General features: G+C 40.8%; 1 protein-coding gene across 1 annotated transcript in view; it reads right to left on the bottom strand.

The window, feature by feature from the left end:
* AP4E1 (adaptor related protein complex 4 subunit epsilon 1) overlaps positions 1 to 14,184 on the bottom strand; it is a 95,517-nt gene extending 81,333 nt beyond the window's left edge. The window contains exons 1-5 of the mRNA XM_017896204.1: positions 13,647 to 14,184; positions 10,446 to 10,517; positions 7,026 to 7,149; positions 2,901 to 2,974; positions 1,682 to 1,803 (exon numbers count right to left, since the gene is read on the bottom strand). Coding sequence (XP_017751693.1) covers positions 1,682 to 1,803; positions 2,901 to 2,974; positions 7,026 to 7,149; positions 10,446 to 10,517; positions 13,647 to 13,796 — 542 coding nt within the window. The 5' untranslated portion in view covers positions 13,797 to 14,184. The remainder of the gene's footprint in view (positions 1 to 1,681; positions 1,804 to 2,900; positions 2,975 to 7,025; positions 7,150 to 10,445; positions 10,518 to 13,646) is intronic.
* Between the last annotated feature and the right edge of the window lie 1,701 nt (positions 14,185 to 15,885).

The raw sequence follows: 15,885 nt of genomic DNA, 5'->3' as shown, positions 1-15,885 counted from the left end.
AAAAAAAAAAAAAAAAAAAAAAAAACACAAGCTATAAGACAACATTTTGCAATCTTATAACATTAAAAATACTGATTTAAAGTATATAAAATAATTGTTGTATGAGTAACAAAAAAATCTTTATCAAGAATATATAACTGACACACCATAATCACAACGATTGCAAACCTTTTCCAACTTTAAAAATTATGAGCCAAGACGGGTGGATCACGAGGTCAGGAGATCGAGACCATCCTGGCTAACATGGTGAAACCTCGTCTCTACTAAAAAATACAAAAAACTAGCCGGGCGAGGTGGCAGGCGCCTGTAGTCCCAGCTACTTGGGAGGCTGAGGCAGGAGAATGGCATAAACCTGGGAGGCAGAACTTGCAGTGAGCTGAGATCCGACCACTGCACTCCAGCACGGGCAACAGAGCGAGACTCCGTCTCAAAAAAAAAAAAAAAAATTATGAGCCAGGCACAGTGACTCACACCTGTAATCTCAGCACTTTGGGAGGTCAAGGTGGGTGGATCACGAGGTCAGGAGTTCAAGACCAGCCTGGCCAAGATGGTGAAACCCTGTCTCCACTAAAAATACAAAAAATTAGCTGGGAATGGTGGCGTGTTCCTGTAATTCCAGCTACTTGGGAGGCTGAGGCAGAGAACTGCTTGAACCTGGGAGGTGAAGGTTGCAGTGAGCCAAGATCACTCCACTGCACTGCAGCCTGGGCAACAGATGAGACTCCATATCAAAAAAATTAATTAATTAATTAATTAATTAAAATTATGACATAAAGGAGCTTGGTCAAAAACAAAATACTAATAATTCAAATACAGTGAACAAGTAAGTTCAATCTGATAAGGAGACTATTAAGGAAACTTACAAGAGAAGATTAGGAAAATACTACAAAGTAAATTAAGTTTGTATACATTCTGCCATAAAACAGGATTAAAATGCTGTGGTTTTGATATAAAAAGCATCTTCCTGGGCCGGGCATGGTGGCTCACACCTGTAATCCCAGTACTTTGGGAGGCCGAGGCAGGTGGATCACCTGAGGTCAGGAGTTCGAGACCAGCCTGGCCAACACGGCAAAACCCAGCTTCTATTTAAAAAAAAAAAAATTAGCCAGGTGTGGTGGCAGGTGCCTGTAATCCCAGCTACTTGGGAGGCTGAGGCAGAAGAACTGCTTGAACCCAGGAGGCAGAGGTTGCAGTGAGCCGAGATCGTGCCATTGCACTCCAGCCTAGGCGACGGAGTAAAACTGTCTCAAAAAAAAAAACAAAAAGCATCTTTCCACTACACTGAAGCTTTGCATTCACTACACTTGCACAATTTCCATATGTCTTTCATTATTTTACTTTATCCCTAAAACAACTTTGGGAGAACTAAGGAGCTTCAACTAACACCATCTAGCCAAGGAAAAACAAGACCACTGCTCATTAGTGGTAGAATTGGGAGGAAAGCCAAGGATTCCTGGACACTAGGCTTCACTGTCTCTTAGTTTAACTTTAGAAAGCTGTCTAACATTTCCCTAAACGCACATAAAAATAAAGATGATCCTACTGAAGATTTCTGTATTATTCCTAGCAGTCAAAGAATAATCTCTATCCTGGTAGCATTGAAGTTATAATAAATTTTCTAGCATAAACTTCTGTTTTGAAATATATGGCACAGACACCTATCCCTAAAGAATTTACTTACTTAGAATGTTGAAGTTTATCTTCTATTAATGGAAGAACAGCTGGAATCATTTCTCGGGGGAAAATCTGGCTAACAACAGTCAGTGCCATACACACTTCTACTAGGTTAGTGCTCTGCAGATCCTGGTACAACATTAAGGAAAGAAAACATTCAGTGTAAATACTGAAACTAGGAATGGCAAATTCAACACTGTAATGGTCCTACATACTTAGGAATTTTGCACTATTTATAATTAACTTGTATATCCAAATTTATGGCATATTTTATTGGAATGCTCCTATTTGTTTCATTTGCCTTAATAGAGTCAGTAGATAGATAAAGCCAAAGAGCAACTGATACAAGAGGAAACTGTATCTCTGTTCTGAATCTAGCCAAAGTAGTCTCCTTTACTACAGCCTTTAAAACTTTTCTAAACCAATACTAAAACAATTTTATGAGTTTTTCTTATTAATCAACAATAACATGAATGTAAGTTTAAAAGGAAGTGATTTTGGAATATTCACAATAAAATGCACACATTCATATGTACTTATCTATCCATATGGTTTATAAACCATTCTAATAGAACCTAAAAATATGTTTTTTAAGTTTGGAAAAAATTTAAGCTACTAGTAACCTTAATACAGTATATGACTTAAAGTTCAGAAAATACTGTTCTCTCTCTCTCTCACGTATCAAAAAATTGACACAGGATAAAAAGCTCAACAATTCAATTACAACTCATTATCATTCTGATTTGGAAGTTAAACAGAAAATATTGTGAGTGTGGATTGTTTTTATTATCTCTACATTTCAGTTACTGATTATATTCTATTCTTTTTTTTAATGACTTTTTAAACTTTAAAGACTTTGATTATTCAGTTTATATCTATATCCCTTTAGAACAGATCCTAGAAAAAAAGATAACAGCATGGAAAATATTCCTAAACTAACAGCTTAGAGACCTGGACTTTAGTTCTAACTCTGTGTTTTACAATGAAATTATAACAAGAAGAGCAGCAGCTACTACTTCACGTGTATTTCATGTAATCCTCACAACTCCGTAAGTTGTATTATTTAACTTCATTTTATAGATGCAGAAACTGATCTAAAAGATTCTTCTAAGCCCATTCTGCAAGCCCACTTTCTTCTAATATCATCTAATTGAATATGATCGAGGAGAAATGTCAGGTGCTGACAAGAATTATGACTTCATATTAACCAACATACAATACAATACCTTTACAACTGTATTCACAAGGAGAAGCAATAATTCATGACTTTCATGTAGAAATAAGGAAACAGCCAAATAACCTATAAAACGAGGGAAAAGTCTCATTACTACCTACCAAAATAGACTTTTCACAAGAAGTTAAAGCAGTCCTGTAAGTATCAAAGGTACCAGTAACAAGTAAACATAAAACAAATTGCAAAATATAAGGTTAAAACCTTCAGTAAGGAAGATTTCAGGTATTTTTCATCCTGAAATCTTCCAGAATTATGTATTTCATAGGATATTCCAGAAATGGAATAGACACTATATGTATCAACTTAAAATCTTATAAATGGCACTAAGAAGACATGCCTTCTATTTTTTGTGCAAATCTTTACATTATCAATCAAAGCATTCTCTATTTTAGAAATGCTATTTTATAGCCAAACATATAATTCAAAAACTAATCACTACAGTAAAAAAAAAACAAAAAAACAAAAAAACCCTAATCACTACAGTTAATACTGAGTTACTAGCTCTTTGTATTGAGTGAGCTAGCCACCTAATGTCCTAATGTCAATCTGCATGATGTAAATCATATATTAAATATATTAAGCCACACACAATACCTTATTTTCTCAATTGAAGGAATAACAATTATTCAGGAAAGAAACGCTGTCTGCCACATTAAATGTACTCATTGGCTTAAATAAGCATTTTTATTGCAATAATACTAAAACACTCTTAAAGTACATTTTAAGACTGAGGAAATGTATTAACACTATGACAAATGTCATGTACATAGAATCTAGATTCTCCAAGGAATTTTCTCAGTCAGGCTTCACAATGATAATAACTAACACTTTAATTGGACAGTCACTATGGGTCAAGTACTTTATAAGCACTACTTATTTAATCCTCACAACCACCCAATGAATTTCATAGGCATATATATAGGCATATATAGGCATTTTTATCCCTATATAATAATGAGACCCAAGCTGGGCATGGTGGCTGACACCTGTAATCCCAGCACTTTGAGAGGCCAAGGCACGCAAATCACGAGGTCAGGAGATCAAGACCATCCTGGCTAACGTGGTGAAACTCCATCTCTACTAAAAATACAAAAAATTAGCCGGCCATGGTGGCGGGCGCCTGTAGACCCAGCTACTCGGGAGGCTGAGGCAGAAGAATGACGTGAACCCGGGAGGTGGAGCTTGCAGTGAGCCAAGATAGCGCCACCGTACTCCAGCCTGGGTGACAGAGCAAGACTCCATCTCAAAAAAAAAAGAGAGAGACCCAAAAAAGGGCAAGTCCCTAAAGTCCACACCTATTACATGGTGGAGCCAGGACTCAAACCCAGACAGTTGAAGTCAGTCCGTATTTTAAACTCCAGTATTTTACTGCCTCTCCACATGGTCTATCTTGAGACCTGATTCCCTGACTCCATGCTCATTGTTTTTCATTCTTCTCAATTCTTTCAGACCTTTCATCAGGGATTCTAATGTTAATTATACCCATCATTACCCAGCATCCATGCTGTCTGCGTCCACTATGGAACAGGAGAAAACAGAAACTTCCTATTCTCACAATCAAGAGGTAGCAGCATGACCAATTCCAACACCTTCACTAGAGGTCAGAGAAGCAGAGCTATTACTCCCACAATCACAAGAGTTGAAACAAATCTGACCCAGGCCAAGAAAGCGATTAGGAAAATCCCAGAAAGCATTTGTTTTGTTTTGTTTTCTGAGATGGAGTCTCACTCAGGTTGGAAGGCAGTGGTATGATCAAAACTCACTGCAGCCTCTACCTTCCAAACTCAAGCAATCCTTCACCTCAGCCTCCTAAGTAGCTGGGACCACAGGCGTGCACTATCACATCGAGCTTTTTTCTTTTTTTTTAAGTAGAGACAGGGTCTCACTATGTTATCCAGGCTGGTCTCAAACTCCCAGACTCAAGTGATTCCTCCCACCTTTGCCTTCCAAAGTGCTGGGATTACAGGAGTGAACCACCACACCCAGGCCCCCAGGAAGCATTTAAAGTGGAGACTGTCTTATCAGATTGCTGATAAATCACCTGTTCAGCTAAGGTATCACCCATTCCCAAGTCACCAATATCAAGGCCAACAAACTAATCCAAAGACCACCTCAATGAAACCTTAATTCTTTTTTTTTTTTTTTAGACAGAGTCTGGCTCTGTAGCCCAGGCTGGAGTGCAGTGGCGCAATCTGAGCTCACTGCAAGCTCCACCTCCTGGGTTCACGCCATTCTCCTGCCTCAGCCTCCCGAGTAGCTGGGACTACAGGTGCCCGCCACCACACCTGGCTAATTTTTTGTATTTTTAGTAGAGATGGGGTTTCACCATGTTAGCCAGGATGGTCTCGATCTCCTGACCTTTCAGTTGGGATGGCAACTGAAAATAGTGAATGTGACTGGAAGAGCTTACATTCCATATTTGTATAATGTTTTTTAAAAAATCAAAGTTTTAAGAAAAGCAAATTACTAATAAAAACTAATTTAAAAGCTCAAAAAAAAAAAAATACCTGCCTTTAGGGATCTTAAAATTAGTTCAAGAGCTAAGACATTAATATATGAAAAGATAACAACAAAGGTAACAGATGGTAGGAGCCACCTGAGTGATCACAGGAGAAATGAAATTTGATTTGGAATACGGAAAGAGAGAAACAGAATGCTAGAGGACACTCTACTTGAAGGAAAGAATATAAAAAGTTTAAAAGATCAAAGAGTGTTTTGGGCGGAGTGGGGTTCCACAAGTGGAATATTGTGTGCATTCAGTCTCAGAATGTTTACCAAGACATCTGTCACCTCCACCCCATCATCTGATAGCACAGAGCAATATAATTTATGAATAATGCTAGTCCTTAACGACATGACATTATCAACTTCTCTGAATAAAGAACATGTTCTACCCTTTACTATTCTAAAATGCACCTTCCTGAGATTCTGATATAAAGCTGAACATTTATGAACAGAGTATTTAATTGCTTAAAAGAATTTTTCCTAATAGCCCTAAAGGCTGACTATAGAAATTTTTTTAAAAGACACTGCTAATCCTCATAGCTAACATTTGAGAAGCTAAGAACAAGATATTTAAAATTACTTTAGTAAATTTCAGTTTTATTCTATAAAGAAACATTTCTGACCATTAAACTAATAAGATTAAACAGACTTCTTAATATCAGCTCTATTGCCCAGGCGCAGTGGCTCACGCCTGTAATCCCAGCACTTTGGGAGGCCAAGGCGGGCGGATCACTTGAGCCCAGGAGTTCAAGACCAGCCTAGGCAACATGGTGAAACCCCATCTCTACAAAAACAAAACACAAAAATTAGCCAGGCATGGTGGCACACAGCTTAGTTCTAGCTACTCAGGGAGCTGAGGTAGGAGGATCACTTGAACCTGGAGACAGAGGTTGCAGTGAGCAGAGATCCCGCCACTACACTCTAGCCTGGGCAACACAGAGAGAATCTGTCTCAAAAAAAAAACAAAATTCAGCTCTTTATAGACATATAATTTATATACAAAAAAAGTCAGTTTTATAGACATATAATTCATATACAAAAAATATTTAAGTGTATGGTTCAATGAGTTCTGACATATATAGTATCTAACTGTCATCACAAGACCAAGTAATTTTTAGTTTTCTCTTTAACTCCAAAATGCTACGAATCAGGAAAACTGATTTCCTATAAATGGCTTTGAGTTTCTTTTAAAGTTTTAGAAATTCCCAGCACTTTGGGAGGCCGAGACGGGCGGATCACGAGGTCAGGAGATCGAGACCATCCTGGCTAACACGGTGAAACCCCGTCTCTACTAAAATACAAAACTAGCCGGGCGAGGTGGCGGGCGCCTGTAGTCCCAGCTACTCAGGAGGCTGAGGCAGGAGAATGGCGTAAATCCGGGAGGCAGAGCTTGCAGTGAGCTTAGATCCGGCCACTGCACTCCAGCCTGGGTGACAGAGCGAGACTCCGCCTCAAAAAATAAAAAAAAAAATAAAAAATAAAAAAATAAAGTTTTAGAAATTATAATACAGTATTCTAAAAACATACTATATACCTGCCATCATTCATTTTGCATAATAGTTGGAACTTCAAGGACAACATGAAAGCATGAAAGTCTTAAACACATACATACCTACTCTTTTTTCTAAGAGGTTTCCTTGTTGGGCTAACTTGATTGCATGAATATAGCCAAAGGAAGCATCATATCCAAGCATTTCACAATATATAAGTCTCACCATACATTCCTTCATCATTTTCTGAAAAGCAAAATATCCAGTAGCCGTATAAATAAATAGAATATTTAGACTGTTCTACTATGTTCTCATAATTTAACAGGAGAATCCTTTAATCCTGGCACTGAAGAAATAACATATATATTACAAATTAATCACCCAATATCAGACTTTATAAATAAAAATTGCTCCCAATCTTACCAATAGTATTACTTTTAGTAAAATTATTTTACTATTTTGTTAGTGGTACTACTATAAAATAAATCAACTGTAGCTATTTCTATGTGCCCCTAGTGAAAAATTTGGTTATAATGTGATATATGGGGTCATCACACAAGATTTCATCATGGTCATCTTACTTGGCTTCTAAAATACAGCACATAATTTTAGTAGACTTTGTCAAACGGAAATATCCATAAAATTCCCACAAGTTGGTAATAATTTCTGTAACAAAAATATTTTTCACATTGGAAAACCAAATTGCACCTAGATTTTCCTCAGAATTATTGTGCTAAGTACAATACGGAATAGTTTGCTTTATAGGCACTCTTTTTTAAAAACTCACAATTATAAACTGAGGGGCATGATTTCATTAATGGCATAGCTATTGTAATAATATTTAGTTTTCTTATGGGGTCTTTTAATATCTTCAATGCAAGCCAAAAATTGTTAAAAGATGCTAAAAAATTTGTTTTATCACTAAGATATTTGCATTATCAATATTTATGGAAAACTTTAATGAGAAATAAAATACATAAAATAAAATGTGTTTCAAAATAACAAAAAGCTCATAGACTTTTTTTTTTTTTTTTTTAAACAGAGTTTCGCTCTGTTGCCCAGGCTGGAGTACAGTGGCGAGATCTTGGCTCACCGCCAAGATCCACCTACCGGGTTCAAGCAATTCTCATGCCTCAGCCTCTTGAGTAGCCAGGACCACAGGTGCATACCACCATGCCCAGCTAATTTTTGTATATTTAATAGAGATGGGGTTTCACCATGTTGGCCAGGCTGGTCTCAAACTCCTGACCTTAAATGATCCACCCACCTAGGCAAATTGCTGAGATTACAGGTGTGAGCCACCACACCTGGCGACATAGACTATTTTAATATGTCAAAATTAATTAGGGTTAGCATATTACAGGATTATTAAATCACAAAATGCTTAGGAAACAGTAAAACTGAATATTTGAAAGCAATGATAATAATGTTTAATATAAAGAGTTTAAAGAGAAACCATAGAAAAATCTTAAGGGAATGAGATTTAACTCAGGTCACTTGTGCTTAAAGCAGTAAAAGTTAACTCATTAACACATTAATTAAGACTACAAAATACTAGCAGGGTACAGTGACTCACTCCTGTAATCACAGCACTTTGGGAAGCCGAGGAGGGCAGATCACCTGAGGTCAGGAGTTCAAGACCAGCCTGGCCAACATGGTGAAACCCCATCTCTACTAAAAAACACAAAAATTAGCCAGACATGATGGCCCGCGCCTGTAATCCCAGCTACTTGGGAGGCTGAGGCAGGAGAATTCCTTGAACCCGAGAGGCAGAGGTTGCAGTGAGCCAAAATCACGCCATTGCACTCTAGCCTGGGCAACAGAGCAAGACTCCATCCTCCCACCCCATCCCCCCCCCAAAAAAAGGCTACAGAATACTGAGAAAACAAACAAAAGATAAACAAAAAATAATGGAAGTCCCTCTTCAGACTTCTACATTAATTAGGAGTGAAAGTGTTCATTTAAGCCATTAAGTTTCAACCCTAGATTTGTAACATTTTATCTCAGAGTTTTTCAAAAGTCATTACCAACTCTGTCTAAGTGAGATTACATCGCATGCATTTATTTTTAGAGATGGAAGTGCATTCCCCAATGCAGGAATTCTCTTTACAATTTCTCTGATAGCCAACCTTTACATGAACAGCTCTGGGACAGACTACTCTGTAAGATATACACAGTGTTGGATGGTCATCGTGTTGTAAAATCTTCCTTTCAAACTCTGCCTTCCTAATTTCTACCTATTTAACTTAGTTCTGCCCAACTTCAGGTTTCTGCCTGGGAACAATGAAAACTATGTACTGATGCAAATCTTAAAAAATGGAAATCTAACAAAAACGATTTCTGTTTAACAATTCTATCTAGTACTATAAAGCATAATTATTTTATCCATAGCCACACAGACACACATACATGTATACACACAAACATACATATATATATATATATACACACACACACACACACGGATATATCAGATTATGTTTTGAGTTTTATTTGCCACAAACTATTATTATGACCACAAAAGAAAACATATTCATTCTCTCAGACTTTACAATTGCTTTTCAAATTCACAATCATGGGCTTATGCAAAACCCTGATATTTTTACTGTCAGGGAGGGAAAACATTCCCACAGTAGCTTGTATACTGAAGACACTCACCAAATATTTGCTGAAGAAATGTTGCTTGGAACAAAATCTCATTTAAAAAAAAATCAGGCCAGGCACAGTGGCTCACGCCTGTAATCCCAGTACTTTGATTTGGGAGGCCGAGGTAGGTGGATCACTTGTGGTCAGGAGTTTGAGACCAGCCTGGTCAACATGGTGAAAACCCCAACTCTACTAAAAATACAAAAATTAGCCAGGCATGGTGGCGGGCACCTGTAGTCCCAGTTACTCGGGAGCCTGAGGCAGGAGAATCGGTTGAATCCAGGAGGCAGAGGTTGCAGTGAGCCGAGATCGTGCCACGCCACTGCACTCCAGCCTGGACAACAGAGCGAGACTTCGTCTCAAAAAAAAAAAAAAAAAGAAAGAAAAAAAATCAAACTGGGTTTTAATCTAGCTATGCTGGGACAGCCCCATAGTGGCCTGCATAATAATGAATGACCATTCATTAAACAGTTGCTGAATATTGTTTGAAAGATCAAATTATGTAGAACAAAGTTTAAAAACAACTAGGTCTTACACAATAAAATTAGATATACCTACAATATATCAATTCAGGTCTGAAAATATGTTGATATCCCAACCTTTTCCAAATGCATAACATTAAAAACATCAGATCAGCACTAGGGTCCCAAGAGTATCTCCACATTTATGTAATCATCATCACATTAGCCCTGACTTCACATAGGCAAATCTTGTTCTGGTGCAAATCAGTCAACAATAAAAGGCTTAAGTTAACATCTAAGTTGCTACCATCTATAATTCATTTTGACTATGATAAATCAAATTTTAGCAACCAGTCATCAGTTAGATGCCACTATTGAGTCCATAGTAGACTAGATTTCAAATTCAAAGTGTTCGCACTGACTATGCAAACCTACCAGTGTTGTAGTAGGAGCAGAAACAGTTGCTTTCAGACTACTCAGTTCCTGCTGGATTAATTTTTCTTCTTCCTGAGAAAATGAAAATATTTAAATGCTTAATTAACTGTCTTTTAAAACCGTAACAGCATTTATCTAAAGGAAAAAATATAATTTACAATACTTTTAATTTAAAAGAAACATTATTTTAAAGGAGAGTTATAAATATTATGTACTTATGATCTGCCTAAAGGCCTATCTCCAAACCTCAGAACCATCCCTGGAGAGAATAAATATTTTCAGGCTACCCCATCCTTCCTCTTTTCTTTACTCAGTTACTTCCCCTTAATGGTAGAAGAACAGAAAATGGTTTTTTAAAAACTAAAGGTGGAGGCCAGGAGCAGCAGCTCATGCCTGTAATCCCAGCACTTTGGGAGGCCAAGGCGGGTGAATCACTTGAGGTCAGGAGCTTGAGACCAGCCTGGCCAACACGGCGAAACCCCGTCCCTACTAAAAATACAAACATTAGCTGGGTGTCCTGTAATCCCAGATACACGGGAGGCTGAGACAGGGGCAGGAGAATCGCTTGAACCCAGGAGGTGAATGTTGCAGTGAGCCAAGATCGTACCACTGAACTCCAGCCTGGGCAACACAGCAAGATTCTATCTCAAAAAAAAAAAAAAAAAAAATTAAACGTGGAGAGAGAGTAGAAATTCTCCATGTATTGGTCCAAGAAAAGAGTCTCATCTCACATCTTCCCCTTAGAAGTAAAAAGTCTTCATGGAATTAAGAAATAGGGTAAGAAAGCAGAAACAGAAATAGGTCTTTTCCCCTTAAACTACATTCTTCTTCCCTGTCTTTTCCTCATTCCCCGAATCCTTTCCATCACTTCCTATCTCAGACATATACCAATGTGGTCACTTCTACTGTCTACATTGTATGTTATCTCCCTAAGCACTTAAAAAATTGGCCCAATTTTTTTTTTGGCTAAAATCATGCTACCTTTAAATTACACACTGAATTACATGTTCATCAGATGGCTATTCAAAAGCCACTAGTGAAGCACTGACACACATGGATGCCAATCTACAGTTTCAAACTGCTATTTAAGATCAAAATAACTTTTAAAAAATTTTATTGAGCATCCCTTAAAATTAGCAAAGGACAAAACCTTAAGAAAACAACATTAAGGCCACAAATGGCCAGGCGTTGTGGCTCACGCCTGTAATCCCAGCACTTTGGGAGGCCAAGGCAGGTGGATCACCTGAGGTCAGGACTTCAAGACCAGCCTGGCCAACATGGCGAAATCCTATCTCTACAAAAAAATATAAAAATTAGCCGGGTGTGGTGATGCGTGCCTGTAATCCCAGCGACTAGGGACGGTGAGGCAGGAGAATCACTTGAACCCAGGAGGCAGAGGTTGCAGTGAGCCAAGATTGCAGCACTGCATTCCAGCCCAGGCGATAGAGCAAGACTCCATCTCAAAAACAAAACTAAACAAAGCCCACAAATAATGATTCTGGAATGTGAAGCAGGTTCTCTCCGCATAGCATCAACTTATTTGAGCTGCCAAAAAACAATTTTTTTAAACCTTCTTTTCTGTCTTTCCTTCTCTTTTAGCATTTATATTGCATTATAGTCACGCTTACACTTGTCTTAAGCCCAAAACGAATGACCAACTCCTTGGGAAAAGGGAATGTGTTTAATTCTATTTTCCTGTGTCTAACACATAACCTTGTTCCCATAAACATCTGTTGAACAAATAATGACATTAACACGTGCTCTTTTTAAGATATAAACTTCTTGTAGCTGTGAATCGGTATACTACACAATCCGTGCAACCATCAAGCACCTGTGGGGGCCCAGCACGGTGGCTCATGCCTGTAATCCCAGCACTTTGGAAGGCCAAAGGGGACGAATCACTTGAGGTCAGGAGTTCCAGACCAGCCAGCCTAACATGGTCAAACACGGTTCCAGACCAGACAGCCCAACCCTATCTCTACTAAAACTACAAAAATTAGCCGGGTGTGGTGGCGTACGCCTGTAATCCCAGCTACTTGGGAGGCTGAGGCAGGAGAATCACTTGAACCCGGGAGGCAGAGACTCCAGTGAGCCGAGATCGCACCACTGCACTCCAGCCTGGGCGACAGAGCAAGACTCCGTCTCAAAAAAAAAATTTTAAGGCCAGGCGCAGTGGCTCACACATGTAATCCCAGCACTTTGGGACGCCGAGGCGGGTGGATCACGAGACCATCCTGGCTAACACGGTGAAACCCCATCTTTACTTAAAAAATACAAAAAAAAATTAGCCAGGCGTGGTGGCGGACGTCTGTAGTCCCAGCTACTGGGAGGCTGAGGCAGCAGAATGGCGTGAACCTGGAAGGCGGAGCTTGCAGTGAGTCAAGATGGTGCCACTGCACTTCAGCCTGGGCAACAGAGCGAGACCTCATCTCAAAAAAAAAAAAATTAAAAAATTGTAAAACCTTAAGGCTCCAGCGAGCCGAGATGGCACCATTGCACTCCAGCCTGGGCGACAAAGCGAGACTCCGTCATTAAAATTAAAATTTTTTAAAGCTTAAGAATTTTATAAATGCTCATTTTCAAAGCCCATTTGAGGCAGAAACTTAGCAAATTTTACATTTTAAGAGAACTATGCTTTTTCTTTGCCCAACACGTTGTTCTAACCCAAGAACCTCAAGCTCCTCAAAGATATTCAACATGAGGCTCACGGGATCTGTTCAGGTATGCCACAACTGAACCGTTGTTCAGTTGAAGGGACCGGGGCGGGGGGCGGGGAGAGAAGGAAACTGAGTAGGGAAAAAAACTTTGTGGAAGGTAAACAATGTCTGACACCTCCATCGCACTGGGTATTTTCACACGCTTGACATCTCACCCAATTCTCAAAAAAACTATGAATTATGTATCAGTACTTTTCCACGCCAACGTTGAGAAAACACATGGAAGGTCAGAGGTTACAGAGATATGCCCCAGATCAAAGAGTCAGTTTCAGAACCAACTGTGGAAACTCGGCCTCCCTTGCTGTCAGTCCCAGCAGGAAAGTGAAGCTTCCAGGCAGACGAAAGGACCAACCGACACAGCAGCCCCTGAGCCCCGCCGGCGGGCTAACCCCGGAGGCCTTGGAGTCTCGCCGCCCGGCCAGGGCCTCCTGGCGCGGGGGCCTCACTCTGATGTCCCTGAGCTCCCGGGCAGGCGGGCACCTACGTGCTTGGAGGTGAGGGCGGTGATGCCGCGGACGAGGCTGCCTAGCCTCGAGGAGAAGGACGCCTTGGCGGCCGCGGGCCCACCACCTGGCTGGTTCTGCAGAAAGAGTCCCGGCAGCGCCGTCAACGTCTTCTCCACTATGTCGCTCATCGCCGCCGCCGCCCGCGATGCCGCCGCCGCCCGCGATCCGGTAGCCGCCCGGCTTCATGCCCGGACGCCGCTGCCTGCCCGGCCTCCGTAGGCACTTCCTGTTTTTTGAATAAGAAATCTTTATTGGCGTCCCGCGTGAACCAGTTCAGTGTCGTTCTCGCCAGAGGCCACCAGAGTGCGCAAGAGACCGCGGGGGTGGAAAAAGCCGCTCGCCCGAGATTGCGACCGGAAGTGGACCTCCTTTCTCGCAACGGGGTAGCGGCTCCGGGATCCCCCAGAACTGTGAGTTCTCCTGAGGAAGCCGCCAGGGGCCTCGCCCTGTTAGGCATTGTCTCCCAGGGTCTCCCTTTCCCACTAGCCGCCTGCGCGTAGCCCGAGACCGCGTCAGAAGGTGCGTCTCCCTGGGCGCGCCTTTTTCGGGAAGTCCCCTCCCGGTTCGCCGCCTCTCACTGTCCCCGGACCGCGCACCACCCGCCCACTTCCCACAGGCGGTTTCACGCGGGTCCCCGGCGCCGCGCGCGGCTCCGGCCCTGGCGACTCTTGGGATACCCAAGGAGTTGCGTGATAGTGGGGCTGTCGTGAGGTTTCGGCGTGCCAGGTTCAGAGCCCGTCGCGTGCCAGGGACTGGCGGGCACTGTCGCTTCCCGTCCGCCCCTCTTCTCCTGGTATTTGGGGGGTGGACGGGAAAAAGAAGTGGTTGGCGGCCACCCTTGCCAACTCCTCCTCAGCAGGTCGCAGTTGAAAGGTCACCTTCCTGGAGCCCACTCCCCTGTCCCGGTGGGCAAGGACAGGTCTCCACGTCCCACCCTCTTACAGCGCTCGGTTCTGTTCCGCTTCAGAACAGGTCACAGTTGCCACTCCGTAAACAGCTCCCCATAGAGAGAGTATTTTATTCATACCGATTGCTCCAGCTTTTACCTAGAACGGAATCTGGTACAGTGGCTCTCGAAATGTGGTCTGGTGACCCCAGGGTCCCTGATACTCTTCTAGGGAATTCACGAAGTCAGTATTGATAACGTTTCTTACATGTTATTTGCCGTTTTCACCCTCATTCTGTTGGAAGTGTACAGAGTTTTCAAGAGGCTAGATGACGATTGACTAGCTGGTAAAATGTATGCTGGGGTATCCTTGTGTTTTCTAGAATTTTCTAAGGTAGTAGGTTTAGGGCATAAATATGTGCGTTTTCAGAAATTAATGCAGTTTGCCCTCAATACTCCTAGTGTGTTTCTAGGAGGTAGGTTAGATAGGTGGTCATAGCCTCCCTTCAAGGGGAACAAACTTGCTAAATAAATAGAACAAACCAGCCCATAGTGTACAAACCACATCCCAGGCTCCTGGTTAGAAAATTTTGCAGCAAAGAGGTAGAAGAGCAAAAGGGAGAATCCCCAAATTCTCACAAGTGCAGAAACCCATCAGTGTCCTTGGGCTGAATTATACTCATTGTAATAGTAAAAAAAAAAAAAAAAAAAAAAAAACCCTCTGGGTGAAGATTTAAGATACTAATAAGACATGCAATGTATATACTAGCATATACAACCACAGTGCACATGGCCCCAGAAAACTAGAGAACATGTTTAATAGCAACACCTGTTCTCCCCTCTTCATGAATGATCCTGTGAGACTTCTACAAAGGGAGTTTCACCAGTGTCAGTGCATTCTGTCTCACCTTTGAGCAGCCCGCTCTGATCAGCTGTCAGGGTGTACTTTCGCTTTGCAATAAACTCTTTTGCTTGCTTTTACTTTGGACTTTAAATTATTTTGCATTACGAAGTCCAGAACCTCAACCGGCCCACCAGCTACAGCTACACTTACAAGCTATCTTCGGTTATACCTGCTCTAATCTCTGTAACCTCCTTGTCACCTAATAAATGAGTTTTTTTGAAATCCTGAAGTTGTTCTAGGTATCTATATGGAAACATAAAAAAGTTCAGTTTGTTGGCTTGTCTCGCAAGAATATTTTTTAACATATTGAGAACGTTTTAAAATATTTGAACTTTTAAATATTTGAACGTTTTAAAATATTTGAGTGTCTAAAAGGGACACTCATTATTTAATTTTTTTTTTTTTTTTTTTTTTTTTTTTTTTTTTT

The sequence above is a fragment of the Rhinopithecus bieti genome, unplaced genomic scaffold, assembly GCF_001698545.2.
Source record: "Rhinopithecus bieti isolate Rb0 unplaced genomic scaffold, ASM169854v2 scaffold_27781, whole genome shotgun sequence".
NCBI classification, from domain to species: domain Eukaryota; kingdom Metazoa; phylum Chordata; class Mammalia; order Primates; family Cercopithecidae; genus Rhinopithecus; species Rhinopithecus bieti.
This window is presented reverse-complemented; position numbering and strand designations above follow the sequence as displayed.